The 19,855-nt window shown below is 38.9% G+C and overlaps 1 protein-coding gene across 1 annotated transcript in view; it reads right to left on the bottom strand.

Annotated features, from left to right (window-relative positions):
• Positions 1–11,534: 11,534 nt before the first annotated feature.
• The window catches only part of pnpla7b (patatin-like phospholipase domain containing 7b), a 29,712-nt gene continuing 21,391 nt past the window's right edge, over positions 11,535–19,855 (bottom strand). The window contains exons 34-36 of the mRNA XM_010782323.1: positions 16,316–16,400; positions 15,382–15,566; positions 11,535–14,536 (exon numbers count right to left, since the gene is read on the bottom strand). Coding sequence (XP_010780625.1) covers positions 15,445–15,566; positions 16,316–16,400 — 207 coding nt within the window. The 3' untranslated portion in view covers positions 11,535–14,536; positions 15,382–15,444. The remainder of the gene's footprint in view (positions 14,537–15,381; positions 15,567–16,315; positions 16,401–19,855) is intronic.

Below are 19,855 nucleotides of genomic sequence, written 5' to 3'. Positions count from 1 at the left end.
ATTGACATGTCATGTACAGTATATATATGTCCACTGCAGTGTGATTAGGTGAATTTACGGTGTTGTTAAGGGCGATATAACTCTAACAGGGCAGTCCTCCAATCTCATTACGGGGCTAGAATCACCCCTGAGACTAAGTGTGTGTGTGTGTGTGTGTGTGTGTGTGTGTGTGTGTGTGTGTGTGTGTGTGTGTGTGTGTGTGTGTGTGTGTGTGTGTGTGTGTGTGTGTGTGTGTGTGGTTTGAGAATGTGTGTGTGTGTTTGTGTGTGTGTGTGTGTGTGTGTGTGTGTGTGTGTGTGTGTGTGTGGAGGGAAGGCCTTCCTGTACGTGACACCCATGTCTATCTCCACCTTGTCTCACCTTGGTACTGCAGCACACCTCCCCCTCCTCACTGCTCCTCAATACTAAATTGCTCCTAACATCAGCTCCCAGGTGACATATTTTCACTATGGTGCTTAATAGATTCCTGCGCTCTCAGGTCGCCTGAGCAACGGTGGTTTGATTCTGTTGAAGGTAAAGGAGAGGAGAGACCGGTTAGAAAGCTGATGGGAGAGGGGAAAGTGGAAGAGGTTGAAAGAAATGGGATGAAAGCGGAAAAGGAGATACAGCAATGGGTAATGGAGGAAAAAAGCACAGGTCGATGCGGTATATTCACGAACAGATGATCAGAGTCATGGTCGAGGTGTAATAAGTGAAAGGTGGACTGAACTCTTTCATTTTGTGGTTTGATTCTGTGTGTCCAATGTTTTCGTTACAATGGCGCCACACATATGAAGGCGATTCCAAAAGCATTTTGATTTATTGTTGCAATTTTGCCATTCCGTTAATTCCCTTATTTGGTGGATTCTACCTTTCTGGAGATGGATGCAAATTGCCTTCACACACGCAAATGAGATAACTGTTTCTAATTCTCGGTTCATTTTGACGTGATGATGGGACTATGAAATGTGAGGGGGTCATCAAATTCTTTAGGATTCATCCTCTGGGGATCATGAATATCATCTACAAAAATGTCCTTCCAATCCATTCTGTAGTTGTTGAGATATTTCAGTCCCTACAAAAGCGGCGCCGGCGGATCAACCGACCGACTCAAAATTCTCACATTCAAGGAGCGAATGAAGATTTTCTTTAACATTACATTTCTGTCCATTGACAAATACAAAAAAACGATCCAAGCAGCTACAGGTCTCAGTACATGTCTGTGGTATAAGATTTGTTTAAAAAAGGCTTAAAATGTGCTCAAGAAATATAATATAGCATATTTTAGTCACATCTCCAAAGTAAATGTTTTAGTTTTGTAATAATTTAATCACCCTGTGATATCTGACCTTTGAAAAGCACCGCCTTAATGAGCTAATGACTTTTTAGATATCAAACTAGAAAAAAAACGAGAAAACATGCAGGCTGTAAAAACAATGATGAAAACTCTGGCTGTTTTCTCTTAGTGAAAAGGTTACTGCTTGGAAGCCACATGTAAGATGTTTGATGAGTTGGGAAAGGGAACATTTGAAAAAACAAAGCTTTGCTCAATTGCATAACCTCAAGAAAATAACAGCGCACATCTGCTTACACCTCTGCACAGCTTTCAATATAATGTTCTGTGTGTGTGTGTGTTTGTCTTAAAATAAACTGCAAATACAATCAGTGTGTTATTATTTTGTTTATAATATGTATGACTACATCAGCATGAAAGTCTTATCTGCATATCCAGTGGGACTCTATCTACTGTAGCTCCTGCAGTGTTAGCAGGTTTAAAAATGTAAACACATTAGAGTGGTTCTTTGGGAAGAGTCCACTGGGTCTATTTAAGCTTTGCTCAAAGTGAATGGAGCTCAGCTGCAGCGGTGTTACACTGCAGATGAATGAGAGGCTGAGGCCAGGGCTGGCTGTCCTCCCAGACGCTAAATATGAATTATGGAGTCCTGCTTGACTCTGTTTCATTCATTCACTTCAAGAGAAAAAGAGAAAGACAGGCCGTTTCTCAATCTCGAGGATACTGGCTTCCAAGCCAATATTTCAAGGATGCTACATTATCGAGTGCCGCCGAAGTACTGTTCCAATCTCCAGCATACTTGGAATTCCACCGAGGCCGCGTCCTTGGTTTGGGGGAAATTTCGAGGCTGCACACTTCACGTCCTTAAAATCCCCACAATGCTTTGCGCACTGACCAATTTCCCTTGCGGAGAATGGCTGAACCGATGCAGCACACATAAATGTAGGTATGTAGTGGCGTAGAAAATGTGTAGTGTAAGGTTGGTAAATTTGTTGCTTTGTTAAATTTGTTACCACCATAAATGTGTTCCGTGAAAGTAAAGCAAGTTCATAATTAGATAGACATCGTGAGGTATTTATTTTCGGTACAGTTTATGTTGAACCGTTAGAGAGAATGGCACACTTGTTAGCCTGTTCCATTCTTCTTCGTTTTCCGAAGCCGTGGCTTGTAAGTGTACTTGCTTCGTTTCTGAAGGAAGTGACTTGGAAGTACGCGACTACCAAGCCAGCATCCTCGCGATTGAGAAACGGTCAAAGTGTGTAAAAATGAAGCTCAATGATGTCACCAGCTGACTTTACATTTCATTCTCACACGCTTAAACACACTGCACCTTTATTTTATTCTGCACATAACAAAAACAAAAAAGGAACAATGTGTCCTTCGTAGGGAGCCAAGTGATTTACTGTAGCTCCAGGGACATTATGATGAAGCTGAAAGTGAAGCCAGAGAGCTAGAAATTGTCTGTCGGTCCTTACTGCTCTCCTCCCTGCACAGCCACAGCAGACAGAGGGCGAGGCAGCTGGAGATACAGGCAGATAATCAGGAATGTGTATCGACTAATAACAGCTAATAGATAAACAGAAAAAACAGAAACAGACTGTGATGTACATACGAAGTGACATATGGCTGGAAAATCAGATAAAACACAAAAAAGGCATGTAACATACATGTACCGCATCACTGAATGCACCCAACCTTCAGTTATACATTCACAACTTACATAACTGGATACATTTTCTAGTTATTACAATATACAAGTAGCTTTTGTAAGAAAAACATTTTGAATAAAGAAAGAAAAATGTATATTTAATTTTCTTTTAAGTAAAGAGGTGCTCAATGCTTGAAGAAGGTCTAACGATAGAAAAACTAAAGGTAGAGCAAATAGATTGTAGGCGTTCACGGTCCTCAGAGGATTAAACATACTGAATTTAGTGAACGACTGAAGTTTCCTAAAAAATTACTAGCAGATCAGTTTTTTTACTTGTGTTGTGACGTATCTACAGATCAACATCTACTACACTATCAGGTCAGTTTTTTTTGTTTTTTTCAGTGGTATTTAGCAAATGTTTGAAGGCCTAAAACAACATGGAGCATATTACGCATGCTCCACATCCTCATGTTAGCTAGCATACAGATTTTCAGTGTGTTAGCAATTTTGATGTACTGTAAGCATTTAGCTCAAAGCAACGTTGTACCTTTGAACAGCCTCACCGGGCTTATTTTTTGGTAATAACGGCTTGCTTGAATTCCTTGTTCTGGACAAAGCACAAGATCTTTGAGATACCAAACATCAACATTTGTGATATCTGGTGTAATTTCATAAAAACATTTTTTTAAATGCCAGGATTTTTGTCGAATTGCTATGGGGCATTATACATTTTTTTAAAACTTGCGCAGACACCTTTTGGGTTGAACAGATCAACAAATTGAAAACAGATACTCAGGAGTAAACAGACAACACATGGGCAGATAGATACACAAACTGACAAGGCAGACGGTGAGATGACAAAGGGCACATTGATCTGATTTAAACCGCTTTGCTTCCGAGCTCTGTCTTGCTGCTCAGCTGGGAAAAGGTCATTTCTTTCTGACTTTCTCACTCAATGTGGCCTCTGAGTGCCGCCCAGCCAAATCACTCAGATCTCTGTGGGTTAGCAAACAATGAGAGAGACTATTTACTGTAGGAAAAGATAAGCAAGTTGGTCATTTAGCACATTTCAACACTAACGCAATTCAAAGTACTTAACAAAAAACATTTAAAACATTAAGACAGTTCAAAAGAAGTACATTATAAAATAACAAGGTTATTAAAGAGCCAAGAGATTAGGACATTAAAACAAACAGGTAAAAATAGAAAATGACTGGTATAAAATTAGGAAATTGCAGCCAAACTCCAATCCAATTGAACTTATACAGCCCAATATCACAAATAACAACTTTGCCTCAGGTGGCTTTACGATGTGTGCAGCTTGTCCTTAGATCCCTGTGGCTTGGACCAAACAGCCTTGATTGAAAAGAAGTATGAGTTTCAGCAGACCTGCAATTTTCTGGGAGTTCCAGATATGGAGCATAAACACACTGCTTCTCCATGTGTAGTTTTGAATATTTGACTGAAAACAATCCCAGACGGCCCGAGATGTCTTGATGGTTCAGTAAATTATAGAGCACAGGATCAGAAATTGATTTGGACACAACATTCAGTGTCTTATAAGCAAAAGTGTTTTTATTTTAGAGGCAATTCATCGACAGACAGACATGTAGATGTTAAACAGAAGTGGCCCCAGAATGAAGCCTTGGGGAACTCCTCATTTCAAATGTTTCTTGTCAGATTTGTAAGGACCTATAGACATGACGTGTTCTCTCCTTTAAGTAGGGTTCAAGCCAGCTTAGTGCTGTTCTAAAATGTCCTGCCAAGTTTTCCATCAGTCTTGTTATGTGTTGATATTGAGCTTGTCAAATTCAGCACCATGAACCAGTTATACTAAAACTGAAATGCTGCCGATGACTGTGTTTTTAGTGGGTGTCATTGAAGTAATTCACAAGAGCAGTCTCAGTGCTGCGATGTAGTGGAAGACATGTCTGGAAGACATCAAAACAGTTGTTTAGTGCCTCTAATCCAATCAGAGTAAGGCATCGGCAGTGAGGGAAATGTAAGAAGGAAGAGGATCGCACCAATAAAACGTAAAAGGCCCTGATGAGTTATTGATGAATGAACCTAAAGTATGATTGAGATATTGGACAGTAGAAGGGGGGACAAAAAAGGGGAGGAGAGCTGGGGCAAACAGCCCCTCCAGCACAGAATCGAACGGAGGGGCGAGTGAAGGGTGAGGGGGGAAAGTGATGAATGAGCAGCCGATAGGAAAGCTGTATAGAGTGCCATGAGAGACCCTGGTGCTGATGTACTTTGCACTCTCTAAGACCCTAACACACATGCCAGTTTCAAGGGAAAGGTTTATCAAATTGAAGAGGGTATTGCTCTGGCTTCGAGATAGGGACACATGGGTGAACAGTTGGACCTTGAAACACAATTAAAATTGAAAAAACATTGAATATAATAAAACCAGAATAAGAATATATTCAACCAGAAGTATGCTAGTTCAACTAAAGATGAAGGTTGAAGGTTAATTATGTTTCTGAAAACCTCCATCTTTTTAGCTGTGTGCGGCTTAACTTAAAGTAACCAGACCTATTTTAAAGCTTTTCATCTATCTAACCAACTCTAAAACACACCTTAAGTATTTGCGTCAGTGCAGTCTTTATTTAGACTCTGTCATGGAGTGGAAGTATTTTTGTGGTTTATATTCGAAAACCCATGACCCTGTTTCTATCGAGAGAACTGTTATCCTCCTTTTATAGCAGCTTCAAACGCTCTGACGTACTTGGACAGCGAGGTGCTCTCACCTCGTGTTCCTAATCTCCAGCGTTAGCAGGATATTATTAGCCTGGTAGAGAGCTGGAAAAAGCAGCAGCTCTGCCCAGACCTCATGATGGATCAACAATCAGCTGTGACTACATCTTTGTTTTCCTCCTGACCTCCAGCTCTGTGTCTGTGAGCGTATTACACAGAATACAGCGCAGGAGCCCACTCCCACACAAAGACTCTTACAGGGATTCTGCAGACTCATATCCAGACCCACACAAGCCGCCACTGGACATGATTTTATTTTCAGATAGCAAACTCATAAATACTTTTCTCTCTGTTGCACATCTCCCAGGAAAGTTGAATATTGGTTTCAAATTCCTCTCTGAGAGACTTCAAATCCAGGAAGAAATTAGAAGTTTGATGTTTTCTACTAATAAAAATAATTTGTTTTTAGAGATTTTGGATTAAATTACATGTTTGAAAAGTGTATAAGTGATAAGTGTAGTATCAGCATCTCATTGCTGTTTGAACAGGTTATTGCTTACATTAAAGACTGTATAGCTAAATGTTTCAATTAAAATGTGGCCTTCATTTTGTTTTCACTTGACAGACATTTGCCTAAACATGACAGTCATAGTGAGGAATGTATCTTAACACCACTACTGCTATTCAATTAATGTATTCTAAGACTTCTAAGATAAGTTTTCCTTTATAAGAACTAGCTAAAATATATATTTTTTTAAATGCTTTTGTATTTCTTTGGGGAATAGTTGAAGCAGAAAGGTGTATGAACCAATAAAACATCTCAAGCAAAACAGGATTCACATTAACAAATCCTTCATATGTATTGGAGAGTTTCTGTAATCAGGCTTACTGTTTCTGATTACTGTCCAGCTGACTGAAGGAACATTTGAATAAAGAATTGACAACAGAGACACCCTGTTTCCCTGGTTGCATATTAACTAATTTCCTCTTACATATTTACACATTTCAGTATTTTGTTGTTGCAAATCAGGTTATCTGTGCTAGTTGACTGAGTGAGTGTTGTAGTGTTGTGAAGGTGTTTGGGTGGTGCACTGTTAATTAGTTAAGTGCATTTCAGAGTGCTTCCCATACAGGGTTCTATATATACTGTGAATGTTACCGTTACTGAGAGGTACAATGTGCTTTATGTTGAGTAACGTATGAATTATCACATCTGTGTCCTCACACACTGTGAAATAAAAACAGGAGGCCACAGATACATGTTGATAGTGTCTCTACCGGAAAAACAGACAATCTCATTTTGTTCTTATCGCTCCATCCTGTACAGACCCGAGGCAGTGATCAACTGACTCATGCTGAGACAGATTGAAACCGGGACAAAAGGAAAAATCTTGAGATAACAGACAACCTTAATTTAGCGGAGCTGATATTGGACAGGTTTCTGTGAAAAATGACTTTGTCCTCTATGGAGCTTGCATCTCTGAGACAAATCAGCTCTAGTTGGTGTTTAGGTCGTGGAGCAACTTGAAGACTCAAGCTTTAATCCTATCAGCTTCGGCATCAAGTCTAAAATGTACGGTGATTTTTGCTTGAATGTTTAATGGAGCTAGGTCTGTAGATTGTTATCAGTATGATTAGCTTTTTCATTATTGACACATTTACTATGCAAATTATAAAAAGAAAATGTTAAAACCCATCACTAGTCCCCAGATTGCAAGTTGCCTGGTGTCTTGAAATTAAATCTTGTCCTACTAATATTTATAAACGATTTGAGGTAAACACAATACATTTACAAAAATATAAACTGTAGAAAATATGCAAATTCTCCCATTTCAAAACCAGCAAAAGGTTAAGATTTCAATGTTAAATGGCTGAATCTCAAACTTGTTCTGAAGGAATTCTCTGTTGATTGACAAATAGGTTGATCGTGTTTTAGTACAAATTGAAATAATAGTTGCTCGTCATCACCCTGATGTATGAATGTCTGTAGACCTATTCTGTTTTTATGTTTGCCATTTGATGAATCTGGATCCGTCTCCTTTGGCATATTGTCATGGCGCCTTTTAACTCGTATCCTTTTGACAGCCAGATATTAAAAACACTAAGGTAAATTAAAGTCATAACAGAATACAATTGAACATACTTTTTGCACCTTTTGATCCAACCCCAGCAGGTATTACTTCCACTCACATAAAATCACCAGCAGAGATAGCAAAACTAAAAACGTCCTTTACTCAAGTAGAAGTACAGATACTCGTGTTTAAAAATACTCTGGTATAAGTACTGACTAAACTTCTTAACTCAAGTAAAAGTAAAAAAGAATGGGCTTCGAAATGTACTTAAGTAAAAAGTACCCATAACTACCAGCTGTTTCATAGAGTAACTAGTAACTGTACCTCACTTTATATTAATAGAACATTAAAGATCTTCTATTTCAAATTGTAATTTTGTCATTGTTAGCTAATGAATGTTTCAACACTGAACGACAACCATTTAGCTAAGAAAAACAAAGTGGGGAAATAAACGCCTACATTGTAGATTCTAGGGTGACTAGTTCTTCCTTGGAAACAACACAACAATTATTATGGTAATGCTTTTAAAAAAAAACTGAATTGAAGTGAGTTATATGGTGAACTTTATTTAAAAGTATGGGATCAATTAATGAACAACCCAACTCAATAATTGTTTGTGTGTCTGTTTGAAATTAAAAGCTTATATTTTTTATAAGGGGGGACCCTTGTAAAAAAAGGGGGGATATATGATGTGAAGTTAATGCTTATTATTTGCTCCATCCTTGTGTCATAGTGTGTTAATGCCGGTTATCTGTGTTCTTTTGCAGATAGTACATATATATCCCTCACCTGTTGCTAATTACTGGTGCTCATTCTAGTTCTACACCACTGTTTAACCTCATGGTGCTGCGGTTTGGAAAGTCACATTTATCGAGTGCTAGGAAGCGAGCATATTGGAATGGCTGCTGCTGCTTCTGCTCTGGAGCGAAGAGCCTCACATTGTGAATGGCAGAGACATACTGAGAGTGAGAGGTTAACACAAGTCTTAGCTGCAGGGCAACGAGGCTCTGAACTCGAGGGCAGTGAACTCCAATCCAGGTGATTTTGTTACGACTGCATCCGTCTCAAAATAATACTCTCACATCGTTTCTACCCCTTAATCCCGGTAATGTTTCTACCTCAAAACGTCTTTTTTAGTTCAATTTCAATGTCGGTCAAAATGTTGATATAAAAAACGACTCAGGAACAACAGCAGTGTGTGTGTAGTTGTTTTTGTTGTCTTATGTGTGCGTGTAATTGTGACCCAGCACATGAATAATGGTCGTATGTGTTACTCCTGATGGTTCATCTGTCTCTGCACGAGATGTCTGACAGCAAATCATATTGAGAAGTGTTCATGGAGATCAATAATGATTGTATACAGTATTCTCGAGTGGAGACCTTAAGTAATTATTTTTGTTGATTGTTGGAACTAGCTCTTTTAGTTTATACATTGTGTGTCACCATCTTCTACGTTTCATATTGTATCATCATCATCATCATCATCATCATCATCATCATCATCATCATCATCATGTGATGAAATGCTGATTCAGTAAGTGGTGCTAATACATTTTCCACGGGGACCTTTCTGTTTGTTGACACATCTTGTTGTAGCCTCTCATCCCAGAGGCCCTTTTACTACAGCAACAAAGGTGTGACCCACTTACCTGTTTAAGTCCTTTTTGTCCCCATTTGCCCAAACGCCTGTAGACAGGGGAAGAAGTATGAGAGGGCGATGCAACAGGGAGGGAGGGAGGGAAAAGAGAGGTATACAGTATGTGATTCTGGACCGTTAAATACAACCTTCTATAAATCAAACTATCTGTCTGTTTGAGGGCAGAAAGTTCCCCCCTCTAATTTTTCTATTAACGGCTCTCCAAATCTCCTGATGCCTGTAGCGGTAATTCTGTCCAGAGCGGGGTCTTTGTCCACCAACGCTTTGGCACCGCTTGTTCATTGTCAACCTTGTTGTTCACTGTCAACCTTGTCAAAAGACTGTAATATCCTGGGTGCTTGGACTCATTCACATCTCGTCTTGTCCTCTCTCCACTCTTTTGCCTGTGATGTATTGATCGAGGCTAGTGCCACTTATTCCCCTCACGTTCTCTTCCCCCTTCTTCTGACCTAAATTCCCCTCTGCCTGCTCATTAATTAGCTGATGCAAGTCTGCGTTCCCCTGGGAGGCTGCAGGATTGAAAGAGCTCATTATGGCACATCAATAACGTGGGATTAATCATCCATTGGTATGTTGCTCTGTGTGTGTGTGTGTGTGTGTGTGTGTGTGTGTGTGTGTGTGTGTGTGTGTGTGTGTGTGTGTGTGTGTGTGTGTGTGTGTGTGTGTGTGTGTGTGTGTGTACGTACGTACAGGCTCACAGGTGTGATAGCTCTTCATTTATGATAATCTCTGTTTTCTTTAGCGCCAGCTCAATACAACACAGAACAAATGTTTTCTTCAGTTTGTATCTTTGATTTCGAAAATCTACTTTAAAGGTCCCCTATTATACTGTTTTTCATCAATATATTATAGGCCTCAGATATATACGAACATGTCTCTGAAGTGTTTGGCTCCAAATACCAAACAGATCGTGCATTGCAGCATCCCATAATCCCCTCTGTTTCAGCCCTGTTTCCAAAGTGCTGATTCTCTGTCTGTTACTTTAGATGAAAATAAGGAGCCCCTCCCCACGCCCCTCTGAGAGATATTTGGTTAGAAAGAACACGATGGTGCTCTAGGAGGAGATTCAGGTGATCAGGTGATAATGGGGGGTGGGGGGGGGTTACCTTGGTTGCTGATTGGCTAGTGGTTACACAAACCACAAAATCGTTACATCATAAAGTGGCCAAAATCTGATCAGCGCATTTTCAGACAGGTTTTTATAGAAATGGATCAGGACAAAAATTGAAGGGGTCTTTGTTCTTGAAACTTTCAGAATCTCTTTCCACAGAGGGGGCACATTTATATAAGAGACATGAAAAAGTGGATTTTGCATAATAAGTGACCTTTAATCGTTTTACTGCACCGGTTGCATTCATCCCCCTTTTATCCTATTCTCAATGAAGGTCTCTGGCTGGGAGGTAGTGGAGAATATCCATTATGCAGTAAGCAAAAGCCAGACATAGGTTCTAACTTCCCCTTGTGGTCATTTTAGAAGCTGCAGTTTGCGGTGCTGTTAAAGTGATTTGCATTATACTGCACTATATACGAAGAGGCTTTAATAATATACCCTCAATTTTTTTTCTAGGTATTTCTGAGCGACTGGTCATTTCACTTACAATATATTGGTTGATGTTTTATTTATTTTATTATTATTGCTTTATTTTAAAAAAATCTGAGGGGTGAACATTTAGCAAAACTTAGAATTGTCGGGTCCGGGAGTCGAACCAGGGCCGGTGTATTTTAGACATACTAAACTATATTACTATATATATAGTATACTAATATATATCCTGTTACCATACCGGGAACTCTTTTTACTAACTATAGTATGAGTTTTTTAAAAAGGTTTTCACAAACTTTACTATCTTGTATTTTTGACATTTCTGACTATGTTGTTTTGAAAAAATATTGTATCCATACTATGCCGTTTTTGCATATTTTATACATACCAAAATATGTCGTTTTAAACATATTTTTGACATACTATACCATTTTGTTTTTTGCATATTTTCGACATACTATAATTCATTTTTATTAAATGATTCATATTTTGTGTTTTTTTTTCATTTGATGCTACAATATGATTTTTTTTTTGTATATGGTAACATGACTTTTTTGTTACAATGAAAAATAATAGTCATTTATTTTCTGTAGCAAAATGCAGAGCCAGATGGATAACAGAGTAATGACTGACATACAGAGTACAACAGCAAAACAGTGATTTATTAGTAAGAATTGATTATCAAAAAGAACATTTATCAAATGACATAAATATAGACAAGTAACCAATGTCATACAGTCCAGGTAAACATTCATCATTGTACACTAATCCTAAATTAGGGCACGAGTGGTTGTGTTTCTGTAGGGTCATCTGAGGCTTTGTCACATTAACTTTATGGCACAGTTCCACACAGTACACAAGAACTTAATCCATTACCATGTCCCATTTAGTAAAGTAGAGAAACATTCATTCTGCCAGAAAACATCAATTCATTGTGCTTGGTTTTTGGAAACCACCCAAAAGTAAAAATAAAAACACACACCAGTGCAAAAAACCATCACCTCCTTGGTAAACAATATTTTCCCATCCCTGCTTTTTCTCTAATGTGTCCAGACTCCATTTCTCCAACACCATATGGGATCCCAAAGTGTTTATCACAAGGTTTCTCCTGCTGTCAGGCTGCAGGCACTGTAGCACCAGTTAGCCGCAGGACGCTATATTCAGAAAATAATATCTGGAAAAGTTGCATTGATATTCTAACTGCATTGAATGTTACAGATACAGTACGTGACACGTGTTTGTTCAACACGTGTTACAGTCACTGTAACAACACTTGTTGGCCAGATAATGACATGTTTGTCAATAAAAAGTATATACAAGTATATATTCATGATTCTTTCAGAACCAAAATGGTTAAGCACTTTTGTTATGGCTCATGTAATAAGGTGATTAATCATTACCGGAAATACTACTTACTTTGATAACTTATGAATTGTTCATAAATAACAAGACTGCCAAACATTTAAAAGGTTCCAGTTTCTCAGCTACAGGAATTGTTTTTAATACTTTATACTACACTGAGGTATTCTGGGTTTTGGACGGTTGAGACGACAAATAAAATGCAGAGATGGCATCTTCGGCTCTAAGGCATTTTCATATCCATTTCTTTCGTATAGACAAAAATATAAATCTGTTAACTGAACCAATAAAGATCACACAAATCAATTGCTAATACTTGTTAGATGTAATTTGTGTAAAGTTAGCTCTTAAAGAATTGGTTAAATGTCATACAGAGAGGTTTGTTTAACAAGATTTGAACTCAATCTGTTAGTGTATTTGTGCATTGCATTTCTGGAGTGATTGTCCAGTTATTGTGTGAAAAACCATCTAGGGTTTAGTTTGTCTACATTATTGGTTTCATTTTGTGGAATTAACTTATTAGGTGTGCAAAGAAAATCATATGACAATGTCACGACACAAATACATCCAAATCACTGGAAACAAGTTAGAACCTGTGTCCACAAGCCAAGTAACAACATGTTCCTGTGAATAACTGATCTGCTGCTGCAAATAGCTCAAACTGTACTGAGGCGAGTGGAGCGTCACCCTAGAGATCCACAGTGCTGCTCAGTCTGTGTACGACTCAAGCCAGAAACAGCGGGTGGGGGCGGGTGGGGGGGGGGGTTGATCTAGTAGTGCTTTGAAGTGGAATGCAATCATTACTTCCCTCCGTGTCCCTGGTACGCTGCGTGTGACAAAGCTGTGCTGACAGCCATGGCCACAGTGTGCGGCTTATTCTGATCTCTTTCTGCTTTTCTAAATGACGGTTGTCGATGTGGATCGTCACAAAGACTGAATGTAGAAAAGTTAAAGAATGCAAGTGAGCTTAGAACAGTTATATATTTGGATGCCACTTTATCAGGTAGAAATGTACAATGCAGTACAACTGTTCTGCCATGAAGCCTACTTGATATGCTGCCCATGATCAGTGTAGCCACCATGTTTTAGCATTGAGATCATAGTTAGAGTACAACTGCATTCTAATTAGTTGTATTTTGAATACTCTGCCACCCTAAATGTAGGTTAATGTGGCCAACGAATATAAACACCTTAATATAATGCAGTCAAGCACAACCTCATAGGATTGGTAAAGGTAGAATATATGGCTAGTGTGTTGTATTGACGTTAGATTTACGGGTACACCTCATAAAGTGGCCCCTGAACGCATTTGTCTATCTAGTGGTATCTAGCCATGTAGATAGTTCTGCCCTTGTTTGACCACGTTTCTGAGATTTCTGCCCCAGAAAATACACATAAGGTGTTTTATAGAGAAATGTATTCAGAAAATAAAAAATGCTCAAACATCACTGTCAGCAGAGTGCACTTGATCTATGTTCTACTCAGGGAATTAAACCTGATGAAAACTCTTGACATTGCTGATTATTCAGAGCTTTGATTTACAAGAATGTCTTTGTGACCACTTAAAATAAAAAAGAATGTCTTCAGTCACATTACTGTGAAGAGAACTTTACCTGTGGTCAGTCAAAAATTGCCATTATTATTATAATTGTAGAATATTTGTTCTATTCGGAAAAGTTGAATTTGCTTCATAAGAAAACTATCTGCATGTCTAGATAACAGGGAAGGGGAGAAACAAAGGTATTTTGGAATATAGGTTAACTGACACCATACATCTGTCTTCCTAGCATAATCAGCCATAAGTAATAGTTCTCACTTAATGAATATCTCCTCACCTCTCCTGGTGTTATTCATGTTAAGCTACAGCAAGTACTCTTGACTCTCAATATGAGAAATGATTTGCATGCAGCTGCTCTTGTGTAAAAGGAATGCATAGGATTTGCAGCTGAGTAATTGCGAGACTCGCTGCTTGTAATCGTTTTTTTAAAAGGGGGGGCGTCCGTAAGTCAGCCAAACTTAACGACGCTCGGCTACAGAGGGCACAATGGTTCTCGTCGTCATGCCGACAGGGGTAGGGGACAGGTTTTGTGGCGGGGTGGAAAGACAGACAGGTTACATTTTGGGTGACCTGATTCAGTTAGAGGTCATTGCAGCAGTGTTCACTTCATGGACTCTTTGGGAAGGACTTCCTGGTGTGACGGACTGTCAGGGACGTGGTGGGGGGGGCCTGGCTGCTGGAGGGTGAGGTGATGCGGCGTGCACGTCTCTCATCCAGCTGTTCATCCTGAGAATCACAAGGACGGTCATGTATCAGTGAAGAAGCAAGGAGCTCGAATGACATTAATAATGATATTGAATAAAGAGAAGTTTGTCTTGTCAAACAATTAATAATCTCAATGTGTATCTTATTCTAACTGTTCATCTTAGTCTTTCAATAACTAGCTAAACTTTAAAGTGTTAAGTAACCAAAATAAATGGCCTTTTATGGCCTGGGCTAAGACCTCGAAACCACTCACGCATCCTCTCCTTAACCCGTTATAGGGCACTATTAGGTTCACTCTAACCCTAACCCGTTTCAGGCCTCTGCTGATTGGTCAAATATGGTTCCTCGCCCAATAAAGGGTTGATCCACCATCAACATTCGATCTGTGTGATGTGCCGTTATCGTTACAGCGTTAATAATCCCCTTCTCTTTTGTTATAGTAGGGTACACGTAACACTTCTTTCTTGGACGGACAAAAGCCAGTTAAACTAAATCTTTTATGTACTGGAATATGCAATCATTTATTTGATTTGTCTGCTTTGGGAAACACTTTTTAAGGGTGACCAGGGTTTAAGGGGTTTGTCTCAAATTCATCGCCCAACAGCTTAACTACAACAAAAACACATCATTTACTTTAATGAGGTGGCTCTCTAGTGTCTTCCACCTACTTTCAGGAAATGTTTTATAGCAAAAAATGAATTGGCCTGGCTCCAGTGAACTTGAATCTCTTTCTGTACCAAAGCCAACAGGACACATTTGACTTTCTCAAAGTCTAGATTAAACATGAAGTTATGGTGCTCAAAAAGTATGTTGTGAAGAGAGAGAAAAACATTGATAGAAGCACACTGCAGAAGTCTATGGTTTACCATTGTTTTAGACATGACTCAAATGCATTGGCTTCTTTAAAGAAAAGAATGGCCATAGTGTGTTCACGCCGTGTCAGCAGTCTCCTCCCCCTCAGTGGGCTCTCCGTAGCAGTTATAGAGCTCCATGTCAGACAGAGCGCTCTCCAGAGCCTCCTCGTCGTAGTCAGTTTGGAAGTCTGACTCCTCTGAGGGAGGGGAGGGAGACAGGAAGCAGAGCATTGTGGGTGAAGAAGTCAGAATATGTGGTGTGTAAGACAGGTGACAAATGGAAGTGGGGGAGCAGGTGAGTGAGTCAGAATATCAAAAATGTAAAAGTGTGACGAGCGACGGATGACAAACACGTTAAAAATAGAAAGAGTGAGAGGGACGGAAATATCAAGGAAAAACACCACTGGTAGCTGAATGATGTGGAACTAAAGGACGCTTTAAGACCTCATCGCAACTTCCACTTCTAACACATGAGTTACACACTTTAACTAACGTGGTTTTTTTTTTTAAAAGTTCAGCATCAAAACATTTTGTGGGGCCCTTGTTTGGGAAATAAAACGTATGCATTATATTTGAATCATCTGCTGATTATGACTACTTTTTTTACAAAATGCGATAAATTCAAAAATGCCTATTAAGAGTTTTTAATAATATTAAAAGGTCCGTAATAGTCCCTAAATGGAACCTTTAACACTTTCTAAGACCCTGCTGACAGCCTGTACAATATGGTTGCATACATTTGAACATGTAACTGCTCAAATGTATTCTGCAATGGACATTCAGAAATTGATTTGCTCCTTGATGCGAAACAGACAGGAAAAATAATCTATAAACAAATAACAGCGAGCATGGGAAAGACCAATATCAGCATGTTTCTCTGTACTCATGTGTAACTAAAGTACGATGGAGGGTGTGTCTGAAGAGGGGAAGTGTGTCAGTGTTTTACCGTCCACCAGGACAGGTTTGACGGGCTCGATGCGGGACACGATTTCTGCCAGGTCAGTGAAGGAGGCATTGGGAGACGTCAGCACCTGGAAGACAAGTATAAACATTACAGAAATGATTTCAATAAACTGAGCCATTGTTTATCATTGTTCAACAGCCTCGCTAACATCAAACGTTGCGTTATATATCAAATGCACCCTATAGGACTCATCATTGCACACTGTATAGCCTAACTGGATGGTCCTCACCTAGTATGCGTAGGATGCAGCATTGGTTTTTATTAATGTATAAAGCCATTTTAGGAAAGCTTCCACTCTACATATGTGCCAGATTTGCTCCAGTTTGTGACTTTTACAACCTCAGATCCAGTGCCTGGATACGGTTCCAGGTTCCTGCTGTGCGGACTGAGGCTGGGAAAAGGAGTCTCTTTTATTATGGTCCTTGGTCTTGGAATGACCTTCAATCACGCCTCAAACTGACGGCACTTGTCTCTATAGCCTTTTTTAAATTGAAGTTGTCTGAAGTCCTTACCACCAGCTGCTCTTGCACTAATAAGTAGTGCTTATTACCTTACTTACTGTCCTAATGTGCACAATGTAGGGACTGCTTTTTCGTCTTTTGTTTTCTTATGTTCTCTGTATTTTATATGTTTGTGTTATGTGTAACGTTGCTGCCTTCTTGGCCAGGTCAGCATTGCAAATGAGATTTTTTAAATACACTTTTTTTTTTAAGAGTGATTTATGAAAAATTGCCAATTGGGGAAAAGGAGACACAAAATCTGTCCATATATTAACTCCTTCCACCGTGTAAACAGAAAACCACAGAGAGGAAACCAGCGAAAGCTTTGAGGCAAAAAATGTTCTCATGGCGATCTAATTGTTGCCATTTTCACTTCTCTCATGTCATCTTAAATGGACATGACATTTGTGCACACTCATTTCGGTTAAGACCAATTCTGACATTCTGACATGATCTTCTTTGGTTCCTCAGACACAATACAATTCAGTCTTTTTTTATTTAATGTTGTTTTTTAGACACAATCACCCTCTTTTGTTTTCAAATTTCTACCACCATCTCGGTTAGAGAAGCATCTTTTCCCCTGAGGGTGCTCCCTACAATAGCACCTTAAAAAACATCTACAAAAATATCACAATTATTCAGGTTAATGTGATGCTTTGCAGCTATTCTCAAAAGTCATTTAGATATCAGCTCTAGTATCTGATCCTCCTCATGTTGTTCATATCTTTGCTGATTATCTCAACCTTTCTCATCATCCTCTCTTCTTCCTTGTTTAGTTGGTCTTTTGTCTCATTGTCATAGCTCAGGGACAAATGTGGTTTACGGCTAATCCGTGTTTCTGTGTTTTAAGAGAACGGCCCGATGCAGAGTTTTAATTGTATTACTTTAACCGCAGTGTAGCCCAAAGCCGGCAGCATCAGGCTGTTGACATTGAAATGCAGTTGCCAGTGAAAAGCGTAGAAACGAGAGAAAATGTTAAACATACAGGACTGTCTCAGAAAATTAGAATATTGTGATAAAGTTCTTTATTTTCTGTAATGCAATTAAAAAAACAAAAATGTCATACATTCTGGATTCATTACAAATCAACTGAAATATTGCAAGCCTTTTATTATTTTAATATTGCTGATTATGGCATACAGCTTAAGAAAATTCAAATATCCTATCTCTAANGTGTGTGTGTGTGTGTGTGTGTGTGTGTGTGTGTGTGTGTGTGTGTGTGTGTGTGTGTGTGTGTGTGTGTGTGTGTGTGTGTGACATTCTTGTTATTCATTATGACCTTTCACGGGACTATGAGGTGACCTTTTTAGAAATTAAACTTTAATGATACACTGGCTTTCAGCAGGAAGTAACAAAAAACTGGTAGAATATGAGTACATTTGTAAGAAAACGCAAGTTTCTGTGTATTGGTAGATTTGATCGAAATAAAGGCACATGTTATCAAGTATACTGAGATTTTTTACAATTACTGATATTATAGATAGCATAATACTGAGAGAAGTGCTCTGGACATCAGGCTTCATTTAGAAAACACACACACACACACACACACACACACACACACACACACACACACACACACACACACACACACACACACACACACACACACACACACACCATTGAACCATGAATTGACTGGAGGCACATCACACTCTGTCAACAGACTGTCACATGATGTACCCTCAAGCAGCCGCCTGCGTTAGCCTCCATTTAGGCCTCAGTGACTTTAAAAAGATCACTACAGGTTAATACAAATAAACATTTTAGATGGTCTTTCCATTGTATATTGTAATAGTTGCGCTTTTCTTCTTATTGATGTTCATAATAAAGAAGTAAAAGCAAAAACACAGTGTGACTGCATTTAAAAAAGTTTTTATAATTTTACTTAAAAACTTTGGGTTGAACAAAGAGCTGAATTGATTAATGGATACGTTGGTCAAAATAAGTATTTTTATGCAAAAATGCCAGGTAACAGTTTCTCAAATATGAATATCGTTATCAATAATTGGTCTTGTTTAATATTAAAAGACATATTTGGGTTTTCATTTCTGGGTTTCTGGGTTGGGCTATATAGGACATTCAAATATTTGAACTAAAAACATTTACATTTTCGACATTTAAAAAATAAATCAAGTCAATGGGCATCTATACGATCCAATGTTAACAACAGCTCTGTAATGCGAGCTCTAACTGTTGTGCTTGTGTTGGTCATGTACCCACAAAGCTCATTGAAAGCCACTAATCCAAAGAAATAGTTTTGCCAACATATTTGTGCTTAGATTTAAAAGTAATTTTTCCCATTATGGGAGCATTTAAAATATGTGTCTGCCAAAACTTGAATGTCTCGTTGATAACACACATATTCAAGTGTTGTTTCACCCTGCTGGTTATTTTTGTGGATTTTTCAGTTGTAATTACTGCACTTGTTTGCCCTCTTTGTTATGGTGTGTGAAACCACACTAGATTTGATGTGAGTCAGTAGTCACGTCTCAGACTAATAGACTAAACACACAATTCCTGTTGAACCTTAAACACAGGAAATAGACCAGCTTGTGTTTTGTTTGTGGTCGTCAGGACCGTCTGCATTGTGTGCTGTTTATCAGTCAGTGTTTCCCCTAGGATGGAGTCATAGCAGCGGTGCTAAGGCACGTGGGCCCAGCGAAATGTGAGCGCAGAGCGAGTCGAATTTCTTTGTGTGCGTGCGAAGTGCGCCCCGCCAATATGTTCCTATGTGTCTGCCAGCACAAGAAATTTGTGAAATTTAAAGATGTATTTTGCTAAATCACCTTTATTGAACATACAGCACAAATACTACACATACACATAACAAACAATCAAAATAAAATGTATGCAATTTAATTATTTTAACCTGCTTTATTTGGGGGTGGACCTCACATCCTCTAGGGGGATCCGGGGGCATGCACCCCCGGGAAGATTTTTTTTTAAATGTTGAAGTTAAATGCATCAATCTGGTGCACTTTGAGCACAAAATGAATGTATGGATACACACTCAGATGAA

This window comes from Notothenia coriiceps, unplaced genomic scaffold, assembly GCF_000735185.1.
Source record: "Notothenia coriiceps isolate Sejong01 unplaced genomic scaffold, NC01 NC01_scaffold00024633, whole genome shotgun sequence".
NCBI classification, from domain to species: Eukaryota; Metazoa; Chordata; class Actinopteri; order Perciformes; family Nototheniidae; genus Notothenia; species Notothenia coriiceps.
Note: the sequence above shows the minus strand (reverse complement) of the source record. Positions and strands in the feature narration are given on the sequence as shown.